The sequence below is a fragment of the Pungitius pungitius genome, chromosome 8, assembly GCF_949316345.1.
Source record: "Pungitius pungitius chromosome 8, fPunPun2.1, whole genome shotgun sequence".
NCBI classification, from domain to species: domain Eukaryota; kingdom Metazoa; phylum Chordata; class Actinopteri; order Perciformes; family Gasterosteidae; genus Pungitius; species Pungitius pungitius.
The window spans coordinates 22436356-22453106 of NC_084907.1; the positions used below are offsets into that span (position 1 = coordinate 22436356).

Below are 16751 nucleotides of genomic sequence, written 5' to 3' on the forward strand. Positions count from 1 at the left end.
AATATATCATTTTTTTATTTATAGGAGATGTAGTTAAATGTAATCAGCAACACAATCTGACTGGATTATTTTTTCATATCACAACCAGCAATTTTTGTTTTTATTAAATTAAGTTGTCTTAATTTATGAAACATTTCCAAGTTATTTCATTATTAAGTTGACCATACATACATGTATTGAACAGAACATGATTAATTTGCATTTGCTTGTTTTCCATAATTTGAGGTTTTGTGAAATATTTTAGTTTTAACTCATTCAGTAAATCAATTTGGAATGATAACTAAAATGACGACAAAGTTTTGTCAAGATGTTGAATATATACAGTATATATATATATATATATATATATAAATAATATAGAGGTTGTAGATTCTTCTGACTGAAATGATATGACATTAATCTGGGTTTTACCAGGACACATTATTTCATTTCCTATTTAAAAGTAGTAATGAGCCACCAGTACATCAAAGCCTACAGTAGGTTATTACCGTATTGTTTTACAGTTATTGTGAGCTCCAATTAATATATTTCTCATTTACTAAAATAATCATTTGAAGGCTGTATATTGATATTTTGTGTTTTATTTTTTGATTGAGTATGAGCATAAACTATTATTCACAATCGTGTGTATAAAAATGTCTGTTCATGGGCTGCTTTCATTCAAACCAACAGTTGCGACAGAAGAAATAAAGAAATAAAGAGCTGGTCGCGTGGAAGTCCCTCCCCGGAAAAAGCACCGGGAAGATCTCTACCGCCCCCCCGCAGCTGATGCTTCCTCACCGCCGTGCGGCGGCTCTGTTTCTGCCTCCGTGGAGCCGGAGGGATGGCGGTGTAACAGCGGACCTTCCTCTCGAGGTGAGACCGTGGGTCGAAGTGGGAAGTGGAGGGTTTTTCGCCGCGGAGCTCGCACGTGACACAGCGTGGGTGGAGGTCTCTGAATGAAGCCCCACGTCCGGCCGGTTGTTTCCACAGCAGCGAGTCGGAGACCAGTCGGTGCTCCAGGAAGCCGACGCAAGATCAGATTAATTCGCTCTGATGCTGCACCGTTTAGCACACAAGCCTCCTCCTCCTCCTCCTCCTCTTCCTCCTCCTCCTCCTCCTCCTCCTCCTCTTCCTCGTCCCACCTCCAACTCCTCAACTCCTCTAACCCTTGTTAAAAGTTGGGCGTGTCTTTGAATGGAGCGTTACTTCCTTTGTGTATTTGTGGGGGTTAAGAAGGATTTTTTTACGTGATAAAGCGTTGACGCATTTAAGGGTAAAACCAGAAGTGACCGATTCGTGTCCGCATCCGCCGGTTGTAAACTTTAACGTTCCGTTAAAGTGACGCCGGGGGGGGGGGGTGTTCGGGTGTTGGTTTGTGGAAGATGTAACATCCACAGGTGAAGCCCACTGAAAAGTCAGTGTCTGATTTAAAGCAATTCAATTAGAATCAACTGACCTCGTGGTCATGAACATTGATGCAGGCGTTTTACATCACGTGGACAAACGGACTGTGTATGTTAATGCTGTGCTGGGGGCCTGGTAGTGACACAATGAAGCCTTTGTAACCATGACAACCACCCAGCAGAACAGTGAGACCCCCATGCTGTCACAGTCTTACATTCATATATTTATTAACAAAAATATCAGAATTAGCCTGAAATAACACACTTGTTAGCAAATAGTCAACAGACACAGCAACACTTTTATTATTTGGACTCATGTTTTTGGCCAAGTGATGATCATAAGTCCCGCTGTCACATAACAGCTATATTGTTCAGCTGTCTTTGGTCTCTGAGGGAAATATATGTCTCTTTAGCTGCTAAATGCTCCACTGTGTTCTCCTCCTACCTAAAACTGTGCCTAAAAGCCAAGGAGAGCTTCTCTGTAACATTGTCAAAAGATCACTTTTACTCTGGTCCTGCTATTAGCTAAAGCTAAAGCTAAGTGAGCCGTTGATGTTGTCTCACGTGTAACTACTTACATACAATCCACAACTAGCTTTATTGTTCATTTCCATACTCTTTAATTTAATCTCGAAAATAAATACATTCTACACTTGCAACAGACAAAATCATAGTTTATTAATATTTAGTTTATTGCGTCTCCTCGTTAGACGATCCGCTGAAGTTGCCTCAGTGTGCGCGAGCAGCGACAGTGAGCTGCAGGAGGTGCAGGGGGGGGGAGGTGCAGGAGGAGGGGGGGTGGGAGTCGTAAACCCCGTAGCTGTTAATCCCGCTGTCCTCAATCTCTCTGGCTGTCTGCACCGGACGAGGCGACGGGTCACGCGGCTCCATCGCACCTGCTGCACCTCGAAATACGACGTTTTTTCTTCTTCTTTACTAAACGTGAAGGAACGTTGACGTGATCTTGTTGTGGAGGGATTTTAAATATTAGCTGCGATGAGCGCTGCAGGAAACTCGGACACCGACTCCAACAAACTGGAGTCTGTGATACAGGTGAGGTGCACCCCCCCCCCCAAACACTGCTGCTGTGGGATCTGTGACAAATGCTGCATGATTTTGTGCAGATGATAGACTGCGGCGGCCTTGTATGTTCTTGTGGGACTTTGCAAACACTTGGTCATCTTTTCAGATATTTATTTATGGTGGTAAAGCATGACACGCCTTGTGTTTTGTTCGTCAGAGGCTGGAGGAGAGCGTTTTGTCGGAGGAGAAGAGGCTGACCGTCCGGGGCCCTTCGCCTGACGCCCCCCCCACGTGTCTACCAGCACGGGTGCGAGAGATTGTCACCAAGAACCTCAACGAAACATGTGAGGCGCCACAATCGGCTCCCTAAGTCGTATCAAATGTGGGATTTTACGCCGGTCTCTGATGGAGTGTGTCCCCGCGTCTGTCCCTTTTGTGTCCCCAGCCGGGGCCATGTCCTCGGTCGTGTCCCTCCAGGAGGAGAACCGGGTGCTGCAGGGAGAGCTGGCGAGGCTGGAGGACCTGCTGGCGCACAGCCGAGCCGACCGAGACGAGCTCGCCATCAAGTACGGAGCGATTAGTGAGAGGGTAAGACACCAGCACCGACCAGCCCGGGTTTACAGTGTGACTCTCATTTTAAAGGTTAAATATGAACATCCCCACAGGGACATAAACCTGAAGGGAACCTGGGGCTCTTTGCAGTTCCCATTTCTTACCCGTTTTTTTCTGGTCTTTCTTTGTCTGAGGTTTGCCAGTCTCCCAGGTGATGGGGACTGGAATTAACTGAAGTGGAATGTTGCCATGGTCCCTGTCACCAAGGGCGACTGTAAACAGGGGCTTCAGAGGGGACGGGGCCCGCCGTAGTGGTGGGTGGGCGCCACGCATCTTGTTTTGGGGTTAAACATTACTAAAAGACACACACCAGAATGTAAAGACAACTCAGAGGAAGAGAAACAGTGTTATTTATAAAACTACTAGTTACTGTAAACCAATATTAAAGGGTCTGGTATGCTATTGATTATTCTACCCTGCTTCTAACTTGTTTAGAACCTGCTTTTCTAATCAATTTATTTGATTTAATGTCATTACAGTGAAACGGTTGGTTTTCAAACTGGGGTGCTGAAGTTTTATTTCCTGCGACTAGGAATCACTATTACTTACAATATGTTCTTGAGATGCAACCTATTTGACCTGTAGTCAAAATGGTTGTTCAATTTGTATTGATATTAGAAAAAATGTGGTATACAGTGCACAATGTGAGTGTTAAACATTAACAACATTCAAAGCATCTTATGTAGAAAATCATTCCTTTCATCTGGTGATCTTTTTCTGCCATTAATGCATCATTTTTAGTCTCACTTTCTTATAGATCCATACAGACTAAGACCGACTGAGTCAGAGTGTTCAAGCTCCCTTGTGATCGTGAAATGACTTGATGCTCACAGGTCTGAGTGACAATTGCACACAAGTTTTAACATGGATTCGGACTTCTTTAAACTGCCTGGAATCCTTTTCTCATCACAAACTATTCGCGACCGCTGGGACAAAGCCATTTGATGAGGACATGTTTTAAAACCCACAGCTAGAGCAGGCGCTCCGCTTCGAGACGGGAGACGGGGATCACGACTCCCCGGAGTCACTCAGCCTGGTGCAGCAGAACGTGGACCTGCGGCGGCGGCTGGAAGAGGAGCAGGCGAGCTACAAGCGGAAACTTACCGCATACCAGGAGGGTCAGCAGAGGCAGGCGCAGCTGGTGCAGAAGCTGCAGGCCAAGGTGTGTTCATTACATTGCCTTTAGTTGACGCGTGGGTTCGCCTCAAGTCATTAACAGCTTCCTCGCGTCTTCAGGTGCTTCAGTACAAGAAGAGGTGTGGGGATTTGGAGCAGATGGTGCAGGAGCGGTCCTCTGAGTTGGAGAAGCACAGGCTGAATGTGAGTGGTGTTTTTATTAAGTCCAGTACAAAAAGGTGGTCACTTTGCCACAAAACCACATTTGAACTCTCAACCATCTTCTAATGCAGGGCCCTCGTGAATCATCAAACGTTCCCCATCAAGACGAATCAAGCAGCAACCTGGAGGACGCCTTAATCCGACTGGAGGAAGAACAGCAGAGGTGACTGCTCCTGCAGCGCGTCACCCGGACACCTCGCAGCATCGCACTTTCCCGACTGTCATCGTAATCAGTCCCCCCCCCCCGTGTGTGTTCTCAGGAGCAGCAGTTTGTCGGCGGTGAATGCCATGCTGAGGGAGCAGCTGGAGCAGGCCGGCTTGGCCAACGAGGCTCTCAGCCAGGACATCCGCAGGCTCACCGCTGACTGGACGAAGGCCAGGGAGGACCTGGAACAAAAAGAGTCCGACTGGAGGAGAGAGGAGGAGGTGGGGGAGCGGCGCTTACACACAAATTAAAAAAAAAACAGCAAAAGTGGCGAAAAAAGGGTAAAGCGGACTCGCGTTATTTCCCCCCCCCTTCCAGTCTTTCCACAGTTACTTCAGCACTGAGCACAGCCGACTGCTGATGCTGTGGCGGCAGGTCGTCGGGTTCCGGAGGCACGTCTGCGAACTGAAGAGCGCCACCGAAAGGTCGACACCAGAGTGAACCCTTTGCCGGTTTCCCCCCGTGTGCTGATTTGACTGCGTGTGATCGTACTAACACCTCCCCCCTCCCCCTCCGTGCAAATTCCTCTCCAACCTCAGGGACCTGTCGGATATGCGCAACGAGCTGGCTCGGGCGTCCCACTCTGCTCAGGTGTCCTGTGCGGGTCTGTCGGCCGCGCTGCAGGGCCGGGAGGGAGGAGCGGCGCTGATCCTGGAGCGGGAGAGAGCGGCGCGGGTCCAGCTGGAGACGCAGCTGAGGCAACGAGGGTCAGAGGCGTCGGCTCTCCAGACCAGGGCCGACTCCGAGAGGAGCGAGCTCAACCTCAGGTGGGCTGGCTTTGTTTAGCTCTCTTAAAGGTTTGGTGCTGATTGAAACAACATTTTGACGAATCAATATTTTGCTTTTCTTTTCTTTTTTGTGTGCGACTTTCCAGGTTGACGGAGTCGGCTCAAGAGGCGGAGAGGCTGAAGGACCAAGTTGAGGAGCGAGACAGAGAAATGGTCGCACTGGTGAGAAGGCTTGAGGTGAGAGGACAGTCATCTTAGACTGAAATGTTCCTCCAGCACCATGAACACACCGCACATAGAGTCACTAATCCTCCACATCTGTATATATCCACGGTAGTAGTCCCCAACAAATGCACAACTGATAAATTGATGGGGCTGTTGGTCTTTTTGCTGACAACAAAGAATAAAATCAAACAGCTGCATTAAAATAAATAATACATACATGTTTAATAATTTGCTCAAACTTACAAAATAGTAAGCGCTGATCAAATATGAGTCGAGATTCTGTAGTTGCAGATGCTGGTCTTATAGTTCATATTTATGTGTCCACTGTTCAGCTGTTAAAGGGATGTAGTTTGAGGCCTCCAACAGTTGAATACTCATCCCGCCCTCTGACTGTGGTTATGTCATGCAGAGGAACCTGATTATTTTGCAGGTTATTTCATACGTCTCACGTAGAACTTTCAGGATATGGGGACAGTTTGATCAAACAACTTTTGCAAAGATGTTTTAATCCTCCTTCGCTTCGACAGGAGCAGAGTGGCAACAATGAGAGCGACATGCAGGCGATGAGATCTCACACCGAGACACTGTTGGACACCATGCGGGACATTGCTCAGGTGAACGCCGTCTACACACATGAAAACTGTTTATATATGACAAAGACGGCTGGGCCTCATTTCCATGAACTCCTTTTTTTAGACGGTTTTGTCTGACACCGAGTCGTCATCGGAGGCCGACCAGGACAACTCCGGGGCTCCGCTGCTGGCGTTGATCCGGGGTTTCTCGCCCCATCGCACCTCCTCTCCTCGCAGGTCCTCCTCCCCCTCCCGGCCCACCTCGCTGGCTCCTCCTTCTGAGGCGGCGTTGTCAGCTCTGTGCTCTGCCGTCACTAACAAGACGCTCCATCTGCAGGTGTTGGGTCAGATCTTTTGTTTTTCATTTCATCACAGGAATTGTTTCATGGTGACGGCACATTGGTGGCGTTTTGCGTTATTTTGTTTAAATTGTTATTCTTCACTTAATTTAGATAATAATTGCAAAGAGATAGAGGAGACAGATTTTGTCACCACATTGCAACGTTAAAATGTATCCCCATCACCCCGGGTTTCTATTGAAACTATTATTTTTTTTACCAGTAATCATTACAAATAGTTACAAACAAATAGGGGCGGGTGGCAGAAAGCTTGGAGTTGAAAAGCCTGAAATCTGATCAAACATAAACCAAACGTATCTGCACGGATAGATGCCACCACGGGGGGACGTGACCCCGCGTGTGCTGTGTTTGCAGGATGCGCGAGGGCGTCTGCTCTCCGCTCAGTCTGCGGCTCAACAGTTACGCAAGCAGCTTTCAGAGAGCGATTCGGCTAAAAGAGATTCAGAACAACGGAACCAACATGTGCAGAGAGAGAGGGATGCTGCTCAGAGAGAGAGGGAGATCGCACAGAGGGAAAGGGACCGCCTGAAGCAGGAGAGAGACACTCTGGCCAGGTTTGCGGACACTGACATCAGCGTTTACATTCCGTTCATAATCCTGGAGTCTTTAAGTGTCTGCAACCCCAACTGTTCTCCCTCAATCGTTGTGAAACATCGCAGCGAGAAGGTGAGCTTGGAGAAGAACCTGCAGGCAGCTCAGAGCAGCAACCAGATCCTGCAGATGGACTGCGAGAAGCTCCGGCTGATTGTGGCGTCCACTCAGCGAGAGCGAGGTCACGACAGGGAGGAAAAGGAGGCCGCCAATCAGGAGAGAGAGCGAGCCAAGGCCGAGACTCAGAGGGTGTAAGTAGGCTAATTGATCGGGATTAAGTCAATGCCACGTGGAAGCTTATCCACAAAGTCAGCGTGCGGCCAACCTATAACGCATGTGGTCACAGGAGAGATCTTCATTTACAAACCCTTCCTTTCACGACCAAACACGAGGGAATAGACGTGTCGCTAGCTCTCCATAGCACAGCGGACACCTTTACCACCAATAAATCAAAGAATTATAATAAAATAAATGTCACAAATCAAAACAAGAGAGGCTGTTAGTGGTCCCAAAAGGGATTGTCAATGTACCACATGCTTCTTGTTTTGCCACAGACAAAAGCAGTGGGATCAGAGCGAGAGTCGAGCCTCTGCTCAGCGAGCAGAGTTGTCGGCGGTGAAGGAGAATTACCAGCAGCTAGAGATTGAGCGACAGCTGCTGGAGCGAGAGAAAGCCCAACTGGCTGAGGCACTTGCTCGGGTAAGAAAAAAATGAATTTATATATATGATATATTTTTATGCTGTGTTGTCATCTTGCGTGTGACTTTCATTTCCCCTCCAGGCGGAGGGCAGCAACGCAGAGCTCTCTCTGCTGCTCCACAAGCTGCAGTCTGAGGAAGCAGCTCTCAGGGACACTCTGGCCAAGATGGGAAGCATGAACGAAGGACTGGCCCAGGACAAAACGGAACTTAACAATTATATTCTTCAGGTACGACCATTTCAGGTGCACGTTTGACCCCTTGAGGGTTCAGTGTGCTTGAAGTGGAGTAGTTCATACGACGTGCTCTGTTCCAAATCACCATCATAGCTTCTTTGGCTACATCCTTTTTCTGTACTCATCCCTCATTTGAGTGTGTAGTCTAGATGCGATGACCAGGGACAAGGGCGTCTTCATGTTGCCCTCAGTCTCACAGAGAGTGAGGCCTTGAGAGAACCCTATTACTGTTACTGTTGTCTCAACTTCCACCTAAGTTTCAGCCTTCACTCACTTGCCCCCTAGCTGGAGGAAGAGAAGGCCAAACTGCAGGCTGAGAGGCGGGAGGCGGAGCAGGAGAAGTTGACCATCAGAGATGAGCTGGTACGGTTGGAGCAGGACCGGCTGGAGCTGGACTCGGGTCACACCACGCTGCACCAGTCGCTGCAGGAGGCCGAGCTGAGCCGGGCGGGGACGGAGGCAGAGCTCCAGGGTCTCAGGGCTGAGACATTAAGGCTGCAGGAGAAAGTCACTCAGGTAACAACAGATTGTTGGATCGCAAGAACGCTGAGGTGCATTTTCTCACGCAGGTTGGGTCAGATACTTATTATACAGATACAGTGGTGCTGCATATGTGCTTATTTGGCAAGAACGTTTTCAGCGCATGTTTTCACATTTCTTTGTTTGATTTTGTTTTTCACACTTTTAAAAATTGTTTTGCTTTTCTCGACAGCTTTGTGCCGAGGTGACCTCTCTGGAATCGGAGCTGAGTCTCGCCAGAGGAGAGAGCCAGCGGAACCAGGTGGCTTTAGAGGAAACCGGCCGCGGTCGGGCAGAACTGGTGCGAGACAAAGCGGCGCTGGTGGTCCAGCTGACGGCGTCCGAGAGAGAGAACACAGTTCTGTCAGAGGAACTAACTGCTTTCAGGTCTGCGTTCTTTCTCAATAACACGTGCATTTTCCCATAAGTGAATGCGTGTCTGTGTAACTTGTGTCTGCAAACATGCAGGTCCGAGCGGGAGCAGCTGGAAACCAGTCTGTTTGAGGCGCAGCAGCAGCTGGTTCAGGTGGAGTCTCGTAGGGAGCAGCTGGAGACGGAGAACCAAGACCTTCGAGTCCGCTGTGAGACTGCAGCAGGTTAGTGACAAAGTCGTGATGAGACCAGAGGAGACCAAAAGCAACGATAAATAAACACAAATATGCCTCTTGAGGTGAATAGCTGAACCTTAAAATGTTTGGTCAGTCATATGACAGAACATGAACCTGTGTTTCTTTCTCCTGGATTCTTCCCTCTGCTGGATTTCCAGCTGACGTGAGGCGTGTGCGCTCGGAGGGGGAGAATATGGTGACGCAGGCTGAGAGAGAGAAAAAGCTTCTGACTCAGACCCTCAATGCTGCTCAACTGGAGGCTCAGCAGGCTTTACGCAAAGCCACCTCCGACCATCAAGAGGAAGTGGAGAGGCTGGTCTCAGAAAAGGTCAGATGGGTCGCTGTTACTAAAGCCCTGGTCGGGCCACGTTTTTACTCGTCAGATAGACCAACGACCCGGTACTCCGTGCTGGTGCTCTTGGCCGCTCTGTTTCACAGGAAGTCGTGCGGCACAGCCTGCTGATGGAGCACGAGGGCACCCTGAGGAGGCTCCACCTGGAGGCGGAGGATCAGCTCCGCAGGGCGGAGAGAGAAAAAGAGGAGCTGCTGGATGAACTGAGGAGTCTCCAGCACGACAGAGATCAGAGTTTGCTGCAGGCTGAGACGGAGAAACAACAGGTCTGAACACGGCAGTTGGTCAGATACCTTCATACTGATGTCAGATCCTCCCGTCCTGTGAACCAGACCTTTTCTCTCGTCCCAGGCACTTTCTCTGAAGGAGGCGGAGAAAACAGTTCTGTCTGACAGGGCGTCCGCGCTGCAGGCCGAGCTGTCAGCCGCAGCCCTGGAGGCCGAGCGGCTGTCAAGGGAGGCAGCTCATCACAAAGAGCAGGAGCAGGTGGAGTGACTCCCTGTCTGTCGTTGCGTTATATTTTGTCTGGGACTGTTTATTGACTTTTCGCTCTCACGCAGATCAGAATTGGGGCTCTGACTAGCGAGCTGCTGGAGCTTCGGTCTCAGCTGGAGGACGCGGCTTCTGTTCACGGAAGGGAACTCCACAGTCTACGAGAGACCTGTACTGATCTCCAGTCACGTGCTGATGTTGCTCTCAAAGAGGTGGATTAACATGAAAGTGAATCAGTATGAATCGGTGACTAGACAACTCCACCAATGCTGGACGAATTTCTTTTAAAAAGTTATTTTTTTTCTTGCATGGTTAGTACAGTTTTGATGATATCCTTTGGCCAAACCTTGCACCTAATGTTAGTGAGAAACACGTGGATATGTTCCAGAACGTTCCGGTGAAAGCCCCATTTTGAATCTGTTCGGTTACACGTTGACTCGTGCCCCCCCCCCCCCCCAGCTGGACCAGTGCAGAGCTTCCCACTTAGCGAACGAGGACAGTCGAGACCAGCTGAGGCGGGAATTGTTGGACTGCGAGCGGCGTCTCAACCAAAGTCAGGACGCGGCCGAAAGCAGCAGACGGGAGGGGGCGGAGCTGCGACGCAACCTCGCCGACGTCTCCAAGGAGAGGGACACTCTCGGGCAGTCAAACACGCAGCTGAGGGTAGCGCTGCGCAGCGCAGAAACGGAGAGAATCAGGTAAACCCCCCCCCCGGTGGGTGGAGGTCACCGAGCGGGAATGATGTTCACAGTCAAACATTCGGGTGCCGTGCTTTCAGTGTGAAAAGGCAGTGCGAGGAGAAGGAGCAGAGGCTCGCCGTGCTGGAGGAGAATCTGTCTTCTAATCTGAAGGAGGTGACGGACCTGCGGAGCTGCCTGAGAGAAGTTGAAAGGTCACGGCTCGAAGCTCGGCGAGAACTCCAGGAGCTCCGCAGACAGGTCGGACGCGTCGTCCTTCACACCTCAGAGACGTTTACTGCGAAGCTCGTCGAGGGTTTGACCGTGTTGTGGTTCTGCTCCTTTTTTTGTGGCTCCAGCTGAAGGTTCTTGATGGGGAGAAGGAGCAGATGGGGAGGGAGGCGGCAGAGCTGCGGAGACGCTTATCACTGGAGGAGCACAGAGAGGAGGAGAGGGGGAAAGAGCTTTTCGCCCTCAAACAGAAGTTAACTGAGGCTGAAACAGTGCGAGACTCCCTCAAGAAAGAAGTGAGGATGGAGGAAAGCAAGAAGACAATATTTGGTGTCTTCACCGTGTCACGATTCCTCGTTGTCCTGTTTTTCCCACGCAGATTTCGGTGACTCAAAAGCGGCTCCTGGACTCGGAGTCGGGGTGGCGCGGCTGCGAGAGGGAACTGAGCGCTCAGCTGCAGGAGGCGCGGGGCTGCGAGAAGAAGCTGCAGGACGAGGCCAAGAATTTGTCCCTGCGCGCTGAGGCGGCTCAGGACGCTGCCGCTGCGTCCAGCCTGCAGCTGAGCGAGGCCCAGGGCAGACTGGCCGCCACAGAGGCGGAGCTGACCCGGGCCGAGGCCGGCAGGAGGGACCTGGAGTACCGCCTGAGCAGCGTCCAGTCTGCGCTGACGCGAACACTGGGCATCGGAGCGGGCGGCAGGGGAGGCAGGGGGAGGAGCCCGGGGGGGGGCTCCACATCGCCGGGACCGATGTCACGCCACCACAGCATCTCCCCCCTGCGCTCCTCGCTGTCGCCTCCTAAAGGTAAAAGACATGCAGCTTTATCTCTGCTACAAGGAATGTATTCGGGCATTGAGTATAGATTGGGGGGGGATATTTTTGAGCAACAATCTTTTAGGGTCATCTCAAAGATCGCTTTTAGCTATATATCTCACAGTCTATATATCTTACTCACCTTTAGATGCCCCAATATAAGCAAATATTTGTTGTGCTTTTTGTTTTACAGAATTTCGAGTAATTACTCCTGACAATACTTTAGGCTCCGTGTCCCCTGAGAGGGGGAACACACCGCTGCCTCAGTCTGAGCTGGACCCCGACTCACTGAGAAGTGATCTGAGAGACTTCCTCCTGGAGCTGCGGGAGGCGCAGAGAGAGAGGGTAACAGACAAAACAATAATGATAATAATACAAATAACAATTCAGGGGTATTTTTGTGTTCGTACGGTTCAATTTCTTGTTTGCTGATTTTGAAGGATGACGCTCGATGCCGGCTGGGGGGCCTGCGGCGGGAGCTGGAGGAGCTGTCGGGGGAACGGGACTCTGATCGGATTCGTCTCACTCACCTGGAGAACATGTTACAGGAAGTCCAAGAAGGTACAAATATCTTACGCCTATCAACGTAGTTGATAGAAGAAAAGCCCTGACCCAAAAGACAAAACGATCACAAAGCCATTATTGTGCGTTCGTGTGTGTGTGTGATCGCAGGGAAGCGCGGAGTGGACGAGCGTCTGACCACCACCCAGGTTTTGCTCCAGCAGCAGGAGGAGGTGGTGAGGAGAGGAGACAGGGAGAGGAGAGCCCTCGGTGACAGGGTGAATGATTTAGAGCGAGCGCTGCAGACCTCCCAAGCGGATAAAAAGCATACGCAGGTACACACACGTTTTGTGTACACACACTGTGTTGTATTTGTACCGTGGCCGCACAGCAGTGACCACTGATATGTCACCTTCGCCATATGTTGGCATTCATCAGTAGGGCACTATGTAATGACAACAACAGATGCCGCGCACATAGGTGTCCCCCGTCAGCCCCTCCGTATGTCTGTTTGATTTACCGAGCAGAAGTGTGTGTGTGTGTGTGTGTGTGTGTGCGTGCTCTTGAAAAATGTCATACGATGTCATACATGTAGCATTTTTCGAAAGTCGCAGAAAGATTTATGGACAGACTCTGGATCTGTTTGGCAGTGTTTTGGATTGTCAGTCCATGTAATCTGGGTCTAACACAATAGAATAGTCGACTATTCAAAAACCCGCTTTAATCATCTCTGTCCTGCCGCCATCTCTCTGCAGGATCAGTTAAATAAACAGCGCGCCGCTGAGGTGCGTCTGGAGGCGGAGAAGAAGCGCCTGCGGGAAGCGCTGGAGGCATGTGAAGCCCGGGCCACCAGGGTGGAGCTGGGGAGGCGCAGCCTGGAGGGGGAGCTGCAGAGATTCAGACTGAGTTTTGGAGACCGGGAGGCCGACAGTTTGGCCTCTCGGGAGCGCCACGACTCTCTGCTGAAACAGGTAATGTGGGCTCATATCCCAGAGTGCTCAATATGATTATCCTTACTATTTTTCTTACAATGAACTGTGTGTATATACATAATTATGGGGAATGACACATTTCTATTTAATTACTAGTTTAACTTGCATAGCAACCATGTCAAATATGAATAACTTCAATTTTGCAGTAATAAATGAGTGAATGAATGTTTACTTAAAAAAGGTATTTTGAGGAGGACCAAGCAGCGCTAGCAACTTATCAGCATAATAACATGCTAATATTTATGTTAGCTTAGTCGGGAAGCATGCTAACAGTTACTAGTTGGCACAGAACACAAAGCTCCTCACGTTAGGGTTGGATTTCACATTCATTCGATTCCAACAAACTGCAGGTGGCAGAGGCAGAAGCTCGTGTGTCTCTGCTGCAGAGCGACGTGGAGCGGCTCAGCCAAGCTCTGCTCAAAGCTCAGGAAGGTGAGTCTGTCCTCAAAGAGAAGACCTCTTCCCTCAAAAAGAGCCTGCAGGAGGCCGAAGCTTCTCACAGCAGCACACAGAGTTGTCTGACCTCTCTGCAGAAGATGCTGAGTGTGGCCGAACAGGACAAAAGGCTTCTACGGGTGAGTGAGACAGAAGGTGAATAAAGACCATATGGATGAAGCCCAGATGGTGATGTTATTTCTGCCCCATCAGGAACGCGTGGATGAAGCCCAGGGATCACTAGTGGAGGGGAAGAGGAACATGGTCATCCTCACTGAGCGGGTGCAAAGCTTGCAGAGTGAGCTGGACCAGAGCGAACTGAAACGACAGGAAGTGGAAGCTGAGCTCAACAACACTAAAGAGGTGAGGACACACATGGACTCTGCAGGAGAAGAAGAATACACTAAATCTCTCCATGTGGCTGCTCCTCTTTCTTCTCTAAAACCACGTCTCTGTATTTGATCTCTGCCTCACGTGGGGTCAGGCTCTGCGTCAGCGCGCAGCCAGCGCCGCAGAGGCCCAGCGCAGCGCCCAGTCAGCCCAGAAGGAGCGAGCCGCGTTTGAGGAGCGGCTGCGCGGGCTGCAGCGAGCGGTCGCCATGCTCGAGACCGAGAAAAAAGACGCCGAGAGGCAGGCCGTGAGGCTGGAGAAAGACAAAGACGCACTGAGGAATACGCTGGATAAGGTCGGCACACGATGGATGGGAAAATGGTTTCATTCAGTCGTGCCTTTGGGAGTTTGAAGCGCATGTATGGACACAGCACATGTATGTATTTTATCAGGTTGAACGTCAGAAGTTAAAGACCGAGGAGGGCAGCATGCGGCTGTCTGCAGAGAAAAGTCGCTTGGATCGCTCTCTGAGCACCACGGAGCAGGAGGTGCAGGAGGCGCAGCAGCAGATACTGATACTGCAGGTGAGGAGCAGCCACTTAATTCCAGTGTAACACACAAGAATCGATGGTACTCTCACCTTTGACGAGAAGAAATTCTTAGTCGTACCAACACTACAATTTAGCTCACTTTGATTGGTTTATATAATGGACACATCTGCATACTGCATTTCTCCAAATAGAATGCAATTCAACAGCACTTTATATCTTTTTTTCACCAGAGATGTGCTCAGGGGTTTTCCTTATGTTTGAAGAAGAAAAAATATTAGGTCAAATAATGTCATTGAAATTGAAAATTATTAAGTCGGAAAATGTTTTGAAAACAAGTAGAAAAAAAATAGGTCAAATGGTCAATATATGTACGGTTGAAAAGTTAAAAAAATATTACTGGCAAATGTTATGAAAATAAAACATCAAACTATGTTTGGTTGAAAAGACTACTTCCAGTTAAGAGATGATTTAAATGTGTGTAAAACACCACATTTCGTGTGGAGTGATTTTTACAGGAGAAGAACGGAGTCTCCCTCACAAGTTGCATTGGACACAGGACAGCCCGGCTGGACTTGTTTATTTAACTGTCATTGATATTCATGACATTAGACCTGAAACACATTTAAGCCCCACGATGTCAAATCCTTTGCTCCGGGGCAAACGAGGTTGGTTTAGCTTAGAAAATACCTTAAGCTCTGGACACATCTGCTTCTTGTTACACATCACAAATAAGCATTCAAACACTCATTCTGAGCAGTGCTTTTCTGGGAAAGGTTACACCAAACTTTTTTTTATTTATGTGCAGGCTTCATTTAGCTAAACAAATCATAACACATCTTTATTGTCAATTAACCCAGGCACGCTATAGACAAGCAAATCTCAGCTTGCAAAGGGTTATATGGACAAGAAAATTATTGACAATCGCTAAAGGGGTCATTTTGAAGTGAAGAATGCACGTTTTGTCATTTAAACCTTTAACCTTTCTCTTCAGGTCGGCCTCTTTGTATGGCCTCGTTAATGTTTCCTATCAGTGGCAGACCCCATGATATCTTTTAGGGCTGCATTTACATTCCTCCAGGAAATGCCTGCTTAAGTGCATTTCCAGGAAACAAAAGTACGGTTTTCCTGCAGGTCTCCAGAGAGTTTCAACGTGGTAGTTAGACGGGGGTGTTTTTTTTCAGAAGAACCGAACCAAAGTCCCTCCACTGAGGCTTTCTACACAAAATGAGATTTTCTGTCTTGTGCGTGTTTGTGTCACTGCGTGCTTCTGAGTAGACTCAGCTGGCCGACACGGAGCAGTCTCACGGCCTGTGTGAGAGTTTGGTGAAGCAGCGCGACGACGCCCAGCGGGAGGCGGAGAGACTGAAGGCCGGCCTGAGGGACGTGGAGCGAACGCTGGGGACCAGAGAGCGAGCTCACCGACACAGAGTCAAAGGCCTGGAGGAGCAGGTACGCGTCCTACGGCGTCGGCTCGGGCCAGATTCCTCCTCGGGGTTACAGAGGTGAATGGGCCCGGTTCAGAGTGTAATAAAATGCAGTTCTGTCCCGCTGCAGGTGTCCACCCTGAAGGAGCATCTGCAACAGGAAATGAAAAGGCGGCAACCATCTCTCCCGTCCTCCTCACTGTCAGCAGCACATCAATCCTGATCTAGTGAAAACCCCTAGTCATGAGAATCTGAAAGCGATACGTCCTCACAAAACATTCCTTTATAGTCCAACTATATGATTCCTGATAGTCCAACTCAAGTGTTTTATTTTTTCACACCACTAAACTGTCATTCTCATGACACGCTGAAGTAACGGAGCGACGGAATTCAGCAGCTGTGCAAGAAACGCCGGCTGATTACTGGCAACCATCTGCACTCGATCCGGGCTCAACATCTTCCACGACTTCCTGCCGTATTCAACCCTGAAAACCCGAATCACTGCAAGGACACAAGGATGAGATATTCCCAGTTGTTCTACATTGGTGTTAATGGTTGAGGACACTAAGAGAAGGGAAGGCCGGACTTTACTGTGCGCGAGTCCCAGGAATCAGACGGATGGAACATAGTGTTGTATTTTCTCTCAGAAGTACTCACAGATTGAGCTAATTATGTGTTGTATAGACAGCTTTATAACTGAAAACGTTAGAATGGTATTGCTTGATATTAGTTGTACTAGGTCTATATCTTTTTTAGGACAGACAGACTGATGGTTAATAACAATAAAATGACTTGAATGGACAAAGCACACAAATCCACATGTCTGAAAGAGAATGAAGCCCGTGTGTGCCCCGT

At 49.2% G+C, this 16751-nt stretch overlaps 1 protein-coding gene across 2 annotated transcripts; it reads left to right on the plus strand.

Moving 5' to 3' along the window:
* The first annotated feature begins 682 nt into the window (after window positions 1-682).
* Window positions 683-16701, plus strand: LOC119229794 (rootletin-like). 2 transcript variants are annotated; one of them, XM_037490502.2, is made up of 37 exons: window positions 683-855; window positions 2626-2752; window positions 2854-2996; window positions 3991-4182; window positions 4257-4340; window positions 4430-4521; window positions 4619-4784; window positions 4882-4988; window positions 5103-5330; window positions 5438-5528; window positions 6044-6130; window positions 6213-6425; window positions 6802-7001; window positions 7107-7289; window positions 7593-7737; window positions 7820-7966; window positions 8258-8488; window positions 8685-8878; window positions 8960-9087; window positions 9258-9427; window positions 9538-9717; window positions 9803-9937; window positions 10012-10155; window positions 10403-10641; window positions 10722-10881; window positions 10980-11147; window positions 11231-11654; window positions 11857-12008; window positions 12104-12224; window positions 12336-12499; window positions 12920-13135; window positions 13507-13731; window positions 13805-13954; window positions 14076-14276; window positions 14374-14505; window positions 15748-15921; window positions 16027-16701. In XM_037490502.2, exons 1-37 carry the CDS (start codon window positions 769-771, stop codon window positions 16117-16119), a joined length of 6093 nt encoding a protein of 2030 aa, XP_037346399.2. In that variant the 5' UTR covers window positions 683-768; the 3' UTR covers window positions 16120-16701. The 2 variants fall into 2 exon arrangements, with proteins under 2 accessions (XP_037346399.2, XP_037346400.2); XM_037490503.2 differs by lacking the exon at window positions 683-855 and adding an exon at window positions 2182-2438.
* The last annotated feature ends 50 nt before the right edge of the window (window positions 16702-16751 follow it).

Excerpts from the sequence above, each read along its gene's own strand:
- LOC119229794 (XM_037490502.2), top strand. The coding sequence starts at position 769 with ATGCTTCCTCACCGCCGTGCGGCGGCTCTGTTTCTGCCTCCGTGGAGC. Across the intron at positions 9,718-9,802 it reads CTGAGACGGAGAAACAACAG|GCACTTTCTCTGAAGGAGGC; the intron begins GTCTGAACACGG and ends CTCTCGTCCCAG. Across the intron at positions 11,655-11,856 it reads CTCGCTGTCGCCTCCTAAAG|AATTTCGAGTAATTACTCCT; the intron begins GTAAAAGACATG and ends TTTGTTTTACAG.